At 37.1% G+C, this 16,080-nt stretch overlaps 1 protein-coding gene across 18 annotated transcripts in view; it reads left to right on the top strand.

Annotated features, from left to right (window-relative positions):
• DLG1 (discs large MAGUK scaffold protein 1) overlaps positions 1-16,080 on the top strand; it is a 168,142-nt gene that overhangs the window by 125,163 nt on the left and 26,899 nt on the right. For all 18 annotated transcript variants that reach the window (XM_050902180.1, XM_050902181.1, XM_050902178.1 and 15 more), the window contains 2 exons: positions 380-482; positions 12,916-13,030. In XM_050902180.1, coding sequence (XP_050758137.1) covers positions 380-482; positions 12,916-13,030 — 218 coding nt within the window. The remainder of the gene's footprint in view (positions 1-379; positions 483-12,915; positions 13,031-16,080) is intronic.

Here is a 16,080-nt window from a genome sequence, read left to right as displayed (position 1 = left end):
CCCTGAAGCCCTGTTGTAGAAAGGTGAGGTAAACCATCACAGAAAATAACATTCTGTGTGTCTCCTTAAAAAGAAGGAAAAAGGTCTTAAGAAGAAAGTTAACCTAACGAATACAAATTCATTAAGTGATATGCTGTGACGATTACAGTATTTCTTAACAGAGGGATATATGTGAGAGAGTATTTATTGACTTTGGATATCAAGAAGGATCAGTAATCTTTGTTTGTATTAACTAGCTTGTAATATTGGAAACAGGGAAAACTCATATGGCATGGAAACTAGTTTGTATCCAGTTAATTGTTTTTTTCACGAGTCTGTGTTTTGTGATGATAAACACAAACATTTATTTTAATAAAGAGCTTTTTTGTATTACTTGTAGGTAAATGGAGTAGATCTAAAAGCAGCAACCCATGAACAGGCAGCAGCAGCCCTGAAGAACGCAGGCCAAGCAGTAACTATTGTAGCTCAGTACCGTCCAGAAGGTAAGGGTTGCCTTATACATTCAATACTTCTACAATTTGAAACTCAGAGAAAGATAATCTACAATGTCCTCCCACCCCACCCCACCTAACCCTTCTCAGGAGAGGAGAAGCAAATAATGCAATAGATGTTGACACATTCCCGTTAGCATAATTGCAAGTGACCAGATAGGAATATGTGCAAGTGTTGGTGCCACAGCTTGATCTGTTTCTTGCTCTGATCATGTTCAGAATTTTGATTTCTTCAGTAAATGTTACTGTTGTCATAACATGGAAATTAAGCCGGTAAATCCAGAACTCAGTAGAAATACCACGTTGTTACTTTTGTATTTCACAATTGTCTTCACCCTTTAATATAGTGGTTTTATTTTCCGTAGTGGTAGGGAGGATAAAAGACTAATTCCTTCTCTGTTGTGTTGATTCAGATGACCTAAGGAGACCATCAGATTTTCATTCCTCTGTTTCATACTGAGCTGGTATTTCTGTTTATCCAGCACTTTCTTCTGGTCCAAATTAGACTGCAGCTGATGCTGATTAACCATCCTTGTGTGTTCTGCAGAAGCCAAACAGTACTACATCGTCACAATACACATTTGTCCTCTTGTATTTCTACAGCACATTTCAAATGCCTTTGTCTATTTGAGACTTGAAAAATTCAATAGTCTCAAATTATATGCTTACCTTGAGTCGGTAAACCCATATATTATTGTTTATATATATAATAAGACATTTTTGATGTTGTCTTATGAACCGTGATGATCAACAGCTTTCTCCAGTTTTGCTAAATTGGATGACCCATCACTAAATCTTCCTTGCAGTGACTTGTCTGCTTAAACCTTTCCTTTAACAGTACTGGCAAGTGTGACAGTACTGGCAAGTGTGACAGTACTGGCAAGTGTGACAGTACTGGCAAGTGTGACAGTACTGGCAAGTGTAGGTGTTTATCAGGACTGGACATTGAGCAGGACTGCTGCCTTCATCTGAAATTGTTAGGTAGCTGATTGCAATGCACTTCATTCTTTATTTCTTCTCTTCTGTCATGTTTCATTTATCCTGTCCTCCCCAAGTCTTTGAAATACTAGCTTTCACATTCCCCTCCCCTCCCCCTCCACCCACATCAACATCGTATATCTCCATGGATCCAGGAACTCCATCAGTATTAAGGCCAACTGATTTGTTTGTGTATGGTTCATGGTCAAATCCCTGCAGCCAGCCCATGTTGTCAATGACTGTATTGTCTTGAGATGGTGTGCGTCCTGTTCACATGTTGTATCTGTAGATTGCTCTGTTCCAGGGTTTGTTTTCTAGGAGTGCTCACTCTGAGACTTCTTTTAGAAAGAGTAGTAAGGTCAGCATTGGTTCTGGAATATTTGCTTTGGCTTTGTATCAGAATTGTCAAATATTTCTGTTGATACATGTTTGGCCTATCCTCTGCTTAGCTCTTCAGTGTTGTAACAGGTGGGTCAAACTGTTACATCTTCTTGCTCCTTGCATAGGGATCCCTCACTAGAGAAATAAAACTTGTGCTTTTATTTGCCCCTGAGTTGTCCTTTTGAGCATCTGGCCACTTTTTGTTCAAAGAGGGCATTCTTAGTCACTATTTCTTCTGCCGGGAAGATATGTTGGGATGTGGCTCCTAGTAGCAGAACAAATGTTTCTCTGGTAGAATATATCCCAGGACACAAGCACTTTTTTATTTTCTTCCTTGCCAAAAAAATGTATCCAGACTTCATGCAAAAGCAGCAGTCTTTCAGTCCTCTCTTTGTGCGATTCAGGCTTTAAAAAGAAAAGAATCCCTTCATATTCTGAAAGTCAGAACTCTTTTCCTTTTAGAATAAGAGAACTAAGCATTTTGAATGGTTCCTGCTGTTTCTGCATTGGACATAACAGCTTTCTTCATTACCACTTGTCCAAGTAGATAGTTTACTTTCTTGAAACATGTATTGAGGTGCTTGACTGACTGATGGGATTTTGAGTCATTGTACAGAGATTTGCCCAGAGCAACATACGCTGCCTCTGAGAAATTTCTCAACAACTGTCACTTGTAGACTTCAAACCTAGAGCTGTACTCATTCCTTCATGATTACTGAAGCATTCAGAATAAGACTGTATGCAGTTGAGCTGTATTGAGAATGCTGTTCTCAAAGAATTATAGGGCCCATTTGAGAGGATGCATGTGGGAGATGTTACTTGAATTATCCTAGATTATGGGCAGACATCTGACACATTAATCAAAGAAAGGATTTTTTTTTTTTTTTAAAGACGTTTGGTCTGCATGACCATCTGTCTTTCTGAAATAGCGCTTAAAATCTCCATTCGGAGTGAAGATGTTGGAAGCATGTTAGGGCTTACTCTACCCTTTTGAAGTATGCCATGAAGGAAAAGTGCAATTAGGAGATTGAGTTCCATTGTAGTTTGGAGGCAAAATATGAACTGACACATGGCCAACCTACCTCAGAGAGCTCTAGTTACTAATGTCTGACTTTGTTTGACATATCTGCTTGCCTTTTTCTTACTCCTCGTAAAAAGAGGTTGAATGCAACTCCAGCTGTCAGCCTCTTTCAGGCCTGGTGTGGGAGGTAAGTTGGATCAGATACTCACTGTTCGTATCTTAGAGATTAGTAAAAAGAATATTTCCTTAAAGGTTACTGTTTGTTTGTTATCATAGGAAAGCAGTCTGTTTGAGATTTGACTTTCCAAAGAAAAAATATCATCTGTGTGATTGTGTGTACTTGATAAAAGTGCGTATGTTCTTTGATCATCTTCGTATTTCTGAAATTACAGCTGCAGATGGTCGTCTTTTTGCCTCACTTGGTTCTTTTAAGTTGAGAAATTTTATATATATATATAATTATCTCCACTTTTTGTTTATGCCATTCAAAAAAAGATTAACAAGTATTAAAATGAAGAGTTCATAAAATTATTGTTCGTCATTGGTGTTTCTCAGATGTCTTCGTAAAGGTAAAGAGCATCAGTTATAACTGCTTGTATTGCATATGTTTTTTATTTATATTGATAAATCCAGCAGGATTTTGTAAAAGATGCTGACAGCTAGGACAGATCAAGGAGATTCTAGACATCCATCAGGGTTTGTTATAGCTGGGTAAATAGATTCAGTATGATAGGAGCATTTGGAAGACACTTGGGACCAGCTCACTTCACTCCCTGTAATTGTACATGACAGTTTGTATGTTCATAGATGTGGTGGGGAATGCTAATTTATGTTTTCATATCCTACCACATCAGCTCTATCAGAAGTTCCCCATTTGTATTTCTCCTCAGATTTTTGGGAAAAGAGGATTTTTGCAAGCAGTTCTCTCATAGAACAGCCTGCGTAGGCTGTAGAAAAATTGATCTTTGGAAAACTCCTATCATGGAAAGGGTGGAATTTTCCATATCTGTCTCTTCAAATCTGTGGTTTATCAAACACTAGTTACTGGACTTGGGGTAGGCTAATATGGCTGAATGATACTGCTTTTATTATATCTGGGCTGAAATTACATAACTGCTGACTTTTTTCCCCCTTAAATCTCAAAAATGTTGCTTGGTTATAGAATTGGGTGAAAACAGATGTAATCTCATTCCTAAAAATATCCTTCTGGGCATTCATTTAGTTTCCAGCAGTGTTCAGTAAATTTGAGAGATGCCTTACAAAATTTTCCTACTATACTGAATCAAATTTCAGCAACTTACCAGCATTCTTTGGGATAGCTAAAAGCCGAATAGGGAATGTGAAGGTATTCTCCTGTTTACAAAAGTGACTCGCACATCAGGCACCACTTCTGTAGTAGCACAACTGTAGTCAATTGACTTATGCTTTCTCCTTGTAGATTCCGTGCTTTATCTTGCAGCTTACCTAGGAGCTACTTTTGTAAACTGTTGAGTCACCTATTGGGTTGTACTTGTACGTACTTCTGTGGTACATACACGCACACGTGTGTGTATACAAAATCTCCCTAGTTGCAGAGATCAGTGAGTTTGAACCTGCTGGAGCTGGATGGTGCAGAGGAGGGGGCCATGGTAGGAGAAGAGCAGAAGTTTGGGAAACGGGAATTATCCTGTAGAAGCGTGGTGGGGAAGTCAGGATGTCGTTCTTGTTTTCCTCTTTGTTTGGTAGCTTTTCCTTATTCCCCCACTTGTACTACAAATTCTGTCTCCTTTCAAGACATCATTCATGATGTCTTTTCCATTCATGAATGAAAAAGGGATTTTGCTTTACTGTAAGTTCCACTGGAAACGAAGTACCATGACCTGCAGCAGTTTCAACGAAAGTGATGTTGCTCGAGTACACAAAAGCATTTTGATGAGCCATTTTCATTTGTAGAGGTTTCTGAGCCATTTCATTTTCCTGTTGCTCCCTGGTTCTGCAGAGACACCTCAGTGCCACACTGCCGTCTCCCTTCTTTGGGTTTTCTACAGATGTAGGGTGGCAAGGAAAAATTGTGATATTAGTGTGGAAGAATGAGAGGAAGCTCTGGGTAATTTGGATGTATGTGCATCTCCTGGGAGCGGGGATTCAGAGATGGTCAGAATTATGATCATGCTACGTAGCTGGGATACAGGAACATGAGAGTCTCAGTGCTTGAAGGGAATGTAGTGAGTAGAGGAACAGCAAGGGGGAAGTATAGGACTGTCCAGAGGTGTACAGCCCTTGGAGGGCTCTCTCCTCATTTCACATTGACATTTACATTGATATGTCCGTTCAAATTAAAAGGTCATCTGAAACGTTCTTATGCGTTTTGAGGATGACATAATAATAGTGTTACCTCAAAATTCAGAATTTCTGGAAGGTTAGATTTTGCCATTCTGAAAAGGTATGAGGTGCCAGTAGGCTACCATAACTGTGTTATAGCTTGAGTGCATTTAAGTGTTAAAAATAAGAAAAATAGCCAAAGAAATACGTTAAAAGTATGAAAATATATTTGGTTGAAATTGGATAGAAAATGATTTTGTGGATTAAAGATTTTTTTCATAGTTATGTTCTACTAGGTCAGAACTGGGCAATTAAGTATATGTATAACGCTAACTGCAATTACATATACATTAACTGTGAAGCCTGCTCTTGGAGGGCCTTGAAAAAGCAAGCAGGCAGAGTGTATTGGCATCAGCAGTCCTTCATTGGTCACCTGACCCCTCCCCCAAAACAGGAGCAAAATTCGGATAACCCTGTCATGACAGGAAAGGGTAGCAGCGCTTTGTTTCCTAAGGATCCACCTGACATACAAAAAATAAAATTATAATTTTAACTAGTACAGCAGTCTTTTTCATGTGAGTTATCAGCTGCCTGTTACTTAGAATTTAGAATCGACATTGATCTTCTCTTTGTAATTCAGCTGATCAAGTCCATCTCTATATATCCACTTCCTTTCTGAAAGACTAGTAAGATGGTTAAGTGATCAGATTAGCTCCGTGTTCTTAGGTGATTGGGTGGATCAGTGTAAGATTAGGAGAAGGTGGAGCCAAAACCTCAAGTGAAGATTTTAAGGTATTTTTTTGTAAAACCTTTTCTCGTGAACTTACATTGTTCATATAAGTAGTTAACACACATTTTTTTCAGTTTTATTAAAGGAACTAAGTGATTCTCCATTGCAAAGTGTATTCAAGATTCATAGTTCAATCAAAACTCCTCATACTTTGTTAGCCAGATTTTTAGGTGGATTTTTCATGTATTTTTTTGTTTTGAAGGACCCTATGCATCTACTGAAAATAAGATCCAAGTATGCCAACTTCGTATTTTTCATTTTCTCTTGTCTTTACAACAAATGAGTCAAAAGAAAAAAAAAAGGGGGGAGGGGGAAGCTTTGTTAGAGCTTACCTTTCAATGGCCAGTATTTGGCCAATTTTTCTGTTTGTGGCACTTCATCTATGCACTGTTTTCTAGTGGAATTTAAAGCAGAATAACTAAGCTCTGGGAAGTGGTAGCACTTTCATGTGTATAAGCTAAGATTATTTTCTGAGCATTTGTCTTGAAATGTATTGTAAATCTTCTGTTTGTAAAAGTCCAGCTGGAGTAGCAGAAAGCCAATAATGCTTTTGCAAAACTTAGTTTTTAGTATTTGTTTTGTATCACGAGGATGAGCTTACCTTGCTTTCCAGCTGAGAACATGGATTGTCTTAACCAAAGGTGGTTTAAAAGATCAGTACACCTGAATTTCATAAAAGGAAAAAGTCTTAAAAAAAAATTGAAAAAAAAAAAATTTACCCTGTTTTGGAGTACGTGGTCTCTAGTCTTCCAAACTTTTGTTCCTGCTTGTTTTGTACCTGGTTCTACTCATTTGCAAGTAATCCAGATTAGTCAATTAAAGTACCTTTAAAATCGGGCCCATTAAGATTAGAAGAAGGGTTCTGCTATATATAGTCCTGATAGATGCTATAAGGCAGCTTAAATGTGTTTTAATCCTTTAAAACCTCACTCCTGCTCTTTAATGTAACAAATAAAATTGTTTGTCTTTCCTTAAGAGCAGTTCAGCCTTCTACAAGTTGTGAATGCGTGGTAAACCTTCAACCACATTTTTGGTGAATTCACTTCAGCAGTGACTGGACCTAGTCTCTTTCTGAGTTTTGCAGGCTCTGCGGGAGGTGTTCTTAACTAAATACAAATGCAATTTTTCTAATCTGTTTTGAAATTCCGTGGCCTAGTCTTTCAAGTGATTAATGAGGTACAAGCTCATTACACGTTAGAGTGCATGAAAGCCACCAATAGCATGTGGAATGCATTGTGGTCTCTCTCAGGTCATGTTACTATAAAACAACAAGCATTGAAATGAAGTAGTATCTCCTCAAAAATGATTTATGATGTTTTTATTGTGGTCCATACATTTTAATAGGTAACCTATTTAGTAGTGTTTTTGAGTGGTTGTACTAAACATGCTACGCTCCACAACCTCCTCTACCAACTGAAATTTATACTACAGTCTGTAACAAGAAAAGATGTGCAAAACATGAATGGTACCTATGAATTTATCAAATACCGGTATAGATAATCAAGGGATGGTAGTAGTACATGACTAGAACTCATAAATACAACTTCAGTCATCTACATGCTGTGGCAGTCCTGCTTCACAAGCTTAGAGTTGAAAACAAATGGAAGGTCAATACAAGATCAGTGTGATGGTGGCCATCCTAACTTACTACTAGGCTCCGTTTCTCAGTTTGTTTGGAGGCACCATGAAAAGGAAAATTGAGTATTCTGAGAGTGGAGAAAAGAATATAAATCAGTAATTATATAAAACTGTCAGCACAAGAATCCTGCTTTGACAGATCCAATGGTTCCTGCTAAAGGAGGGCTTTCCACAGACAGATGGGAAGGGGGAAGCAAGGGGCATACTTTTTAAATTAAATTGAACTTTTTCAGCTCTTCGTGGGTTCAGTATATGTAAGAATCTCTGCTTCTCAGTGCTGTGCTGCCATCTGTTCCCTGTACACACATCCATGCTTCCATGAGTTGCTTTTCCTTCTGTGCTGTTTGCTGAATTTTCCATCCCTTGTTATAGTCTTCTGTTCTTTTGCCCCATTTGCTGGAATGTGTGTTCCAGACCAAATTAATTTTCATTGTGGCCTCTTTTTTCTCTTCCCCTGCCTATATAGACTATTCAGCATGTATCTGTGTGTATTACTGTCCTCTTGTTGCCCACCAGATAGGCAGTCCAGGAGAGTTTCACTGCTCAGACCCTTTCTCTGAAGTTTTGATTTCTGTAAAAGTAAACATTGACATTAGAAGCATTACAGTTTTCTAGGTGAAATCACTTTAGGAGCTCGGGAGCAGAGGAATCTTCCAGGATTTCCTAATCTTCCCCCCTTCTCCTTTTTGTTTGTTGCTGTGCAATACGCACAGACATGAAATAGAGCCGATGTATTCTAGTTTTGCACCATCTGCTTATCCAGTATAGTTTTAAAGTTTAAACTTGAGCCCAGATGTATCCATCCAATGTTCTTAACTGATTATGTGTAAACCTGAGTAGGCTTTGGGATTTTTTTTCTTTGGTGATAGTGGGGTACTGTTGGATAAATGCCATGAATTGAAGCAGCAGATGCTTGTGCTTCCTCAAGCTTTGTGTTATGATAGCAGGTACTACTCCCTCTCTGCCCCTAAACTTATTGGAAACTTGAGAAGATTCTAGCCAAGAAGAGATACTATTATTCTTATGTTCTTATTTTATTGCATTTCATGTTAATCTTGCTGCCTATTACCCTTTATTTGATGTATAGCATCAGCAGCTTTCCTAAAATTCAGAACATTAGAAGAGATCCTGAGTTAAGTCCCATTCACTGCTGATGCATATACATCAGGTTTCAGATCCTGGTCAAATTCTTGCCTGAAAGGATGAGGGTTTGGATTGTGTGGTTTGGTTTTGTTTTTATTTTTTAATTTCATTTGGGGCAGGGGGGGTTGTTTCTTGTGCCACCATAGTTCTTATTAAAATACTATTTCAGAACCTCAGTGTTTTGATGGCTGTGGAAATTGGAAGCATATTTGTAGATGGAGTTCCGATGACCAGCCTACTCCATTTGGGTTAAAGTCAGTTTTGCTTTTTCATTTAAATAGCTTATGTCCTTTATGTTTGGTTACCCCAATCACATTAGACCAGAGATCAACGATACTCCTTCTCAGCCAAGCTTTTCATTTCCTCTTAACCAAGAAAGCAGTGTGTCCTTTTTATCTTGTTCACTGTGCCTGTTCCAGCTCCAAATTTCTGGAATGTTGAAGTGGCAAAATAACACTTTAAAAAGAAGTTTTATAAGTATAAGTGCATTGTATGGCTTTGTCACACTTAGCCATGTGGAAGTTTGTGCTGTTGACTGTGATTTAGGGGAAAAAATATGATCAATTTTGTCATACATTATATATGTAATATTGCGCATACCCCGTAAGAAAGAATGGAATTGTAAAGAAAACAGTTCTCTAGCATTTGGGAGAATCTAGTGACGATAAGCTGAATGAAATAGGTAATTTAAACATACAGTGAAATTCTGTAAACATTGAAAATACTGGAGGATGGGAGAGTACTTGAAGGGAAGGTATCGCTCTGTGCTTGCCTAGTTCTCATCCCTAAATACTTGCTTTCTCATCAGTGTAAGACACAAGTGTTAAGCTAAGATCATGCTTTTGGTTTTATCCACTACTTCTGCTTTTATGTTATTTTAGCTAAGGGGTTTCTTACAAAGTCATCTATGTCTGGTACACCCATTATATAAAGTCTTTCATTAGTGTAAATTTGATGCTACTTCTCCGTAATTTGTTGGCCTTTTTTGTGTTTAATAAGTAGTAAGGTACTACTGCAAGGATTGATTAAAAACATAGAGGTGTGTCGGTAGTTTTCTGGTGCTTCTGTAATCAAATAGAATTGCATTTTGTATGGGTCGCATTTGATACACATGCATCTCAGATAAGAGTCCCCAGTCTTGCTACCAGCTGTTGGCTATTGATGTTCCCCTCTTGTAGAGCACATAAGATGGAGCAGCTGTGGACAGTCTTCTGACTGCTATCTTGCAACTGCTTTTCTACATTTCATAAACTACCAGATGGCATCAGTGTTCTTCAGTTTAATAAGAGATTGAAGGTGCTAAAGACAGTTGATACCCAACTCTTCTTCATCACAGAGATCGACATATAACCTCTCCTAGACAGATTAGCAGAGCTCACACTTTGCTTTATAGTGCTGAATTTGAACCAAGCGTAATTAGTCAATAGGGGATGGGTGTTGACCCTTTGCGTACCAAACTGGTACTGCTTTTCTGATGCTACCATGAGTCCTGCTGTTGTCTTATTTTGTGTCTCCAGCATTAGTTTCAGTACCACAGTATCTAATACCAAGCTTTCTTTTTTAAAAACCAAAATCCTGTCTACTTTTCAGCTCCAAACCCGATGATTTTGAGATTTCTATCCATCCTGTTCCTCCCAAAACCTTCTGTAAGAGGAATATAACTCAGATTTTTCATTTGCTCTACATCAAAGGAGCTCACCAGATTCCATCTGCACAGAGTGTTTAAGCTTTTCCTACATATGATATCTCTTGGCACCCCTTCTTTTTGAACATACAGCCTTCCCAGTCCCAGCCCATTAGTTTCCTTTTTTGCTTTATTGGTATGGCAGGAGCGTCTATGTAGAAATTATTCTCCTTCTTACTCCTATGGATGTCCCTGTCACTCATTTAGCACTTACTTCCCAGGAGTTCTGACGAGAAAAATTAAATTACTCCAGGAAACTGCAAGACCAGCAACCTGAAGATGATATACAGGATAAAGTTGAGTTAAGCAATAGTAAGGAATAGCCTCCCCTGTTAACCCTCTTACATGCTACGTGCTACATAGGAGGAAATCTGAGTCTTCCAACAGATGACACATGATACTTTCTTAACAGAAATTTGTAGTCTTTTCCAGTAGCTATTGCAAAGAACTGCAGATATTTTCAGTACTGAACAGGCTGTAGCACAGAAAATGCTTGGATCATCTGGTCTTTTCCACGCTTACTTTCCTTTCACACAGGGAGCATAAAAAAAAATAAATCTCTTATGTCAGAAATCTCAGCTACCATTCTTGTAGTATGTTTGAAGTTTAGAGCTTTAATCTTCCAAAACACCCAAGAAACAGGCGAGAGGCTTGAAAGATCATTTCTCAGGTATAAGTGAGTAAAATGAGGTGACTTACCCAAGGCCATGCAGTGCAGCAGTAGCACAGCAGGAGTAGACTATTCTCTCTCTGCATCTGGGTCCTTCCCCTAAGGGATATTGCTTTCTAAAAAATGTCATTTTCTCACGTTCCTCTTAGGTTACCATCCTGTCATCTTAAATTCTTTTGCTATTAGTGATAGCATTGGTAGTGGTGGAAATAATGTTTTTGTTTCTCTTGTCAAACAACCTCATCAGTCTGATTTAGTGCTGGTAAATTATTTGATCTGGACTTTATTTGTAAAAAGGCACTTGGTGCTGTTTTAAAAACTAAGATACTATCTTAAAAACTACTAGCTTTTGGTTTTAAAGGACAAAAGTCAGAGTTATTTAAGAGACTGTTCATATTGTCATAATCTGGACAGATTATACTATTGCTAGAACATCAGATTTATAGTAAACTTGATGAATGAAGTGATATACCAGAAACTGGTTCACAGAATATTCTTCTGTAACTTAATACCTTTTTCTTCTTCTCTGGCTAGTCTGTAAGCCTTGGTGCTCGCTGTCTGATGAGTGTGTGAGGAGACAGTGCTACAGAATATAATATGATAAATCATTCATAGTATTTAGATGATTGTTGAAGGAACCTTAGTTTAGAGCTTTTTCTCAAGATTTTTGCATTTTAAAGCCCCCTCTATCAATTTTGCATTTCCCGAGTAAACTTGATGCGCACAGGGAATACGGGTGCAGCTAGGAAGAGCAACACATTACCCAGTTCAGCAGCGGCTTGCTGCACACACCCTGGTTCTCCCAGTGTTGACTTGTTATAATCTGGCATCACATGGTCTCCTGGCGAAGGTGGTGGCTGCAGAATGTTTCCTTTAACTAGGAAGGTTTTACAAGTGGATCTGTTGATCCTGAAGTCCAAACTATTCAACTGAAGGAAAAACTTACTTGTTTTGAGTTCATATTTTATGCTGACAGCATGTAAGTACCTGGCTTCAGGAAATGTTTGTCCTGAAGAAGCTATTACTATTTTACTGCCTGCCTTTGTAGCTAAAACCAAATGCATTTAGCTTAGTTTTATTAGTACACAGTGCTGCTTAAGAACACAATCCGTTTTTCCAGGATTAACATTGTACATAATTCTGTAGAGGGGGTTTGAATCTCTAATGCCGTTTACAGGTGGATCAAGATTCATGCCAGAATTCTGGATTTTTTTTTTCTTTTCCTGAGCTCCCATGGGAACATTATCTTATTCAGAAGATGTTTTGCATATTTCCCACCTTGTAGTGCTAAATTTTTTATCTAATTCAAGGCCAGTAATTTTTAAGTATGGACACTTTTCATTCCCATTTCTTAACATTTAAAATTTAAAATGTATAGTTCTTGATTATAAACTTACATATTTCACAAGTATGTTCTGAAGTTTTCTTTTTGTCATGGGTTAAAATTTATCTGTATCAGTCTTTTTATTACTATAAAAACGATAATTATTAGTAGAAATGTTTGTCTTAATTAGAAAAAATAGTTACTGTGAACTATAGATTAAAAACACAAAAATTTAAAGTATAATTTGCTTGTTTATTTGCTTTGTCTAATCACAATTATTTCAAATTTTGTTTCAGTTAATACTGATAAATGTAAAATTTATCATGGCTTTTAATTACAAAACATAGTGCTTCATAAAAATGTTGGGGTTTTTTTTTCCTTGTATTGAAGAAGCTGTAACGAAGGCTTATTCTCTGAGACTTTCAGCATTTTTGTGAGTAATTTAATTGCTGAAGTTCAGGGGAAATTAATTGCAATGCCTCCCTTTCTTACAGAATACAGTCGTTTTGAAGCTAAAATACATGATTTACGGGAACAGATGATGAATAGTAGCATTAGTTCAGGATCAGGATCTTTGCGAACCAGCCAGAAGAGATCCTTATACGTCAGGTAATCATCTTTTTCACAGTATTGCTAGTGTCTTTTTCTGCTTTTCTGTAGACTTAGTATTTCTGTATTTGCATTTTTAGACAATTATTTACTCCTTATTGAACTTAACAAATTGATATTTATGTGCAAAATATATTAAAAATAAAGCTTAATTTAGATCAATTAATGTAATATAGCTGAAAAAGAAGGAATAGCCCCGACAACCCTGTATGAACTTTGGACAGTGGTGCTATTACTTGCTTTTTGTCCTGCCTCTCAGAGAGATGATAATCCTTCAGCAAAAACGTTTATTCTTTAAGTCAGTGTATGTGAAGTCTTAACAACTTGCTTAATTCAGTTTGTGTTTTTGTGATAGTAGTCTTCGTATTCTCCCTTGTTCAGTTCTTGACTTCAAATTTATAGTCTTCTTTTACTTAAGGTTTGACAGATTTCCATCTTATTTCCTTCAGCTTATTTTAGTTGTATTCTCAGTTTGTGTTAAGAAATCTTATTTCTATATCCAATAGCATTTTGTTATAGAATATTTTCCATGGTAACCAAGAGAACAAATACATCAAAGCAAATGAACTGAATATTCTTCATTAATTTATTCGCATAGAATTAAACATAAAGGAGGCTAAAAGAAGTGCAAATATAAAAGAGCATGAAGCAGTTAAGAAAATAGATTGTTTCACTGCAAAATTGTGGCAAGGTGCAACTCATTAATATGCCAACTAACTCCTACATCAGTTATAATATACTGATAAAGCATAACATTTCAAATATGGAATGTGGGTAGAAGGATTGCATTTTTAAAAATGAATTGATTTTTGAGTTCCCCGAACCAGCTCATCTCTGGACTGAATAAGGGCCAGCAGTAGCCTCTTGGCAGGGGCCAGAACATTTTAGTAGAGCAGGTAAGATTTCAATAGTGCTGGTGCTTGGATTAAACTTGGTTTAAAATGTTGTAGGACCTCACTGGCTTACCTGCTAAAATCCTAGGCTCAGGTGTTATTGACTTTTCCCATCCAAAGCAGATACTGTTTTGTTCATGGTGCTGCATCTATTGAGCTATGGGAAAGGAAGCGAGTCTTGCACAAGGCAGTTACCTGAGTAATTGCATCTATGCTCAGAAAAGTCTCAGTCCTTCACAACCTATTTCTGAAGGCTTTGAAACAAATGTAGTAAATTACTCATACAGGGCTTCTGTTTAGATAGACTATAACAGGTAGCCCTTATGTTTTGACCTATTATTTTAGTAGCTTTATCTGGATTCTGGTTTTGCAGGCTTGATCTTGTTCTTTTTTTTTTGTACTTTGTTTGCCTTAAATATTTTGGGGGGTCAAAATTTAAATCTCTAAGGATAAATTCGTTAAATACTAAAGATAAGTGCTTGATATCACCGTTATCCATATCTTAGAATTTCCACAGGTAGGTGTGCATATGGATATTGTGGTGAGATCTTCTTCCTTTCCATAATCCCAAGATTTATCGCTTTAGCCCTCATCATATAACTAAGCCTAAACAATTCTAAATGCTTTTATTTTGCTTGGTTAGCTATAGCCTGATTAGATTCTAAACCGCTTATGCTCATGTTCACACATTGGTCTGGTATTTTAAGCCACTGACAAGCATTTCGTGTTTATGTAGCTTCTATTCCACCGATGGAAGTTGTTATCTGTAAATGATTGAGGTTGAGCTTTTGATTTTGCCAGTTGCTACAGAAAATGCAGCCTTCTCCAGGTTGTAGGCAGAAGCCTCATGGAGACTGGTGATTACCTTTTCAAGAAAGGTTTTTGAGACTCGGTGATCAGCTTTGTTATAAGTCAGAACAAAAATCTAAAGTGCAAAAATTCCTCAGGAAAAGTACTTTTCCACCCACATCTCTTAACAGAGGGTCCTGCTAGGGCTTTTTGAGATCCACTCTTGTCATCACACCAAAAGATGCCAAAGACTGGTAGGCAACTTGGTATACACAGGATGGGTTCACATCTGTTCTGTCTGGTTTCTGATGTAGTTTTGACCTCACTGAAGTAAGTTTTGTGAATCTCTTCACATATTGCTAGATACTGACAGAACATGTTAGTTATCCAGCTTATTCCTTATCATAAGTCACTCTGGTATGATCATTCTGTACTTTTAATTGTATCAATTCAAAGCCAATTTTAGTAACTGAAGCTATTTTTTTCTGTAATATTTGGTTTTGGATATGCCTTAAAGGATTCCAGTTATATAATGTAATGCTGAATTCCAACAGTAAAATGTTTATAGGCATTCCACCACAATTGTAGAAAACCTATCAAATGAAAATACTCTAAAAATAATAATCTGTGGTGATTTCTTAAAATCATGGTAACAAAATAGCAAATAAAATCAGATACATCATTGTGTCCCTGTAACTGAAACTTGATATCTTTATGAGTATTCTGCCTGTAAACAGCATTTTGGGGGTGTTATGTAATACTAAGGAAAAGACAATTGTGTTTGCCTGAAAAATACAATTTGAAGTAAAATGGCAGATTTTTCTTCTTAATTGTATGTATATCAATATATGATGAATAGCAATATAATAAACAGTCCTTGGAGGGCAATACAAATATAGCAATTCAGCAGCAGCTAACTCTCCATTTGCACATCTAATTTATTCTCTCTCCCCACCCCCGCTAATTAAGATGTACTGATTTAACGGCCTTATTTTTGCTTTATATTTCTTTTGAACTTTATTCTAAGAGGAGGGAGATTCTCTCACACAATGTTTCTGGTTTTGCATCTGAACTATATCTATATCATTTGCGGATTCAAAAAGCACATGTGAAAAGGTGAGATACCTTCATGGTATCAAGTTTCTATGATAATATGTTGACAGGGAGTAAATTTGTTCCATATTTTATCTCATCTTGTATGCCAAATCTCAGTCTGTGCAATGTGCATAGAATTCAAAATTGAAAATCACTTTTACCTCTGTGCATTTTTCTGACCAGCATGATACGTTTCAAATTCAAACAATGGTGCTGATTTCTGCTTGAATCAGAGCAGAAAATGGTTACATCTCCAAATGAAAGAACCTTTAC

Source organism: Gymnogyps californianus, chromosome 10 (assembly GCF_018139145.2).
Source record: "Gymnogyps californianus isolate 813 chromosome 10, ASM1813914v2, whole genome shotgun sequence".
Classification (NCBI taxonomy): domain Eukaryota; kingdom Metazoa; phylum Chordata; class Aves; order Accipitriformes; family Cathartidae; genus Gymnogyps; species Gymnogyps californianus.
Note: the sequence above shows the minus strand (reverse complement) of the source record. Positions and strands in the feature narration are given on the sequence as shown.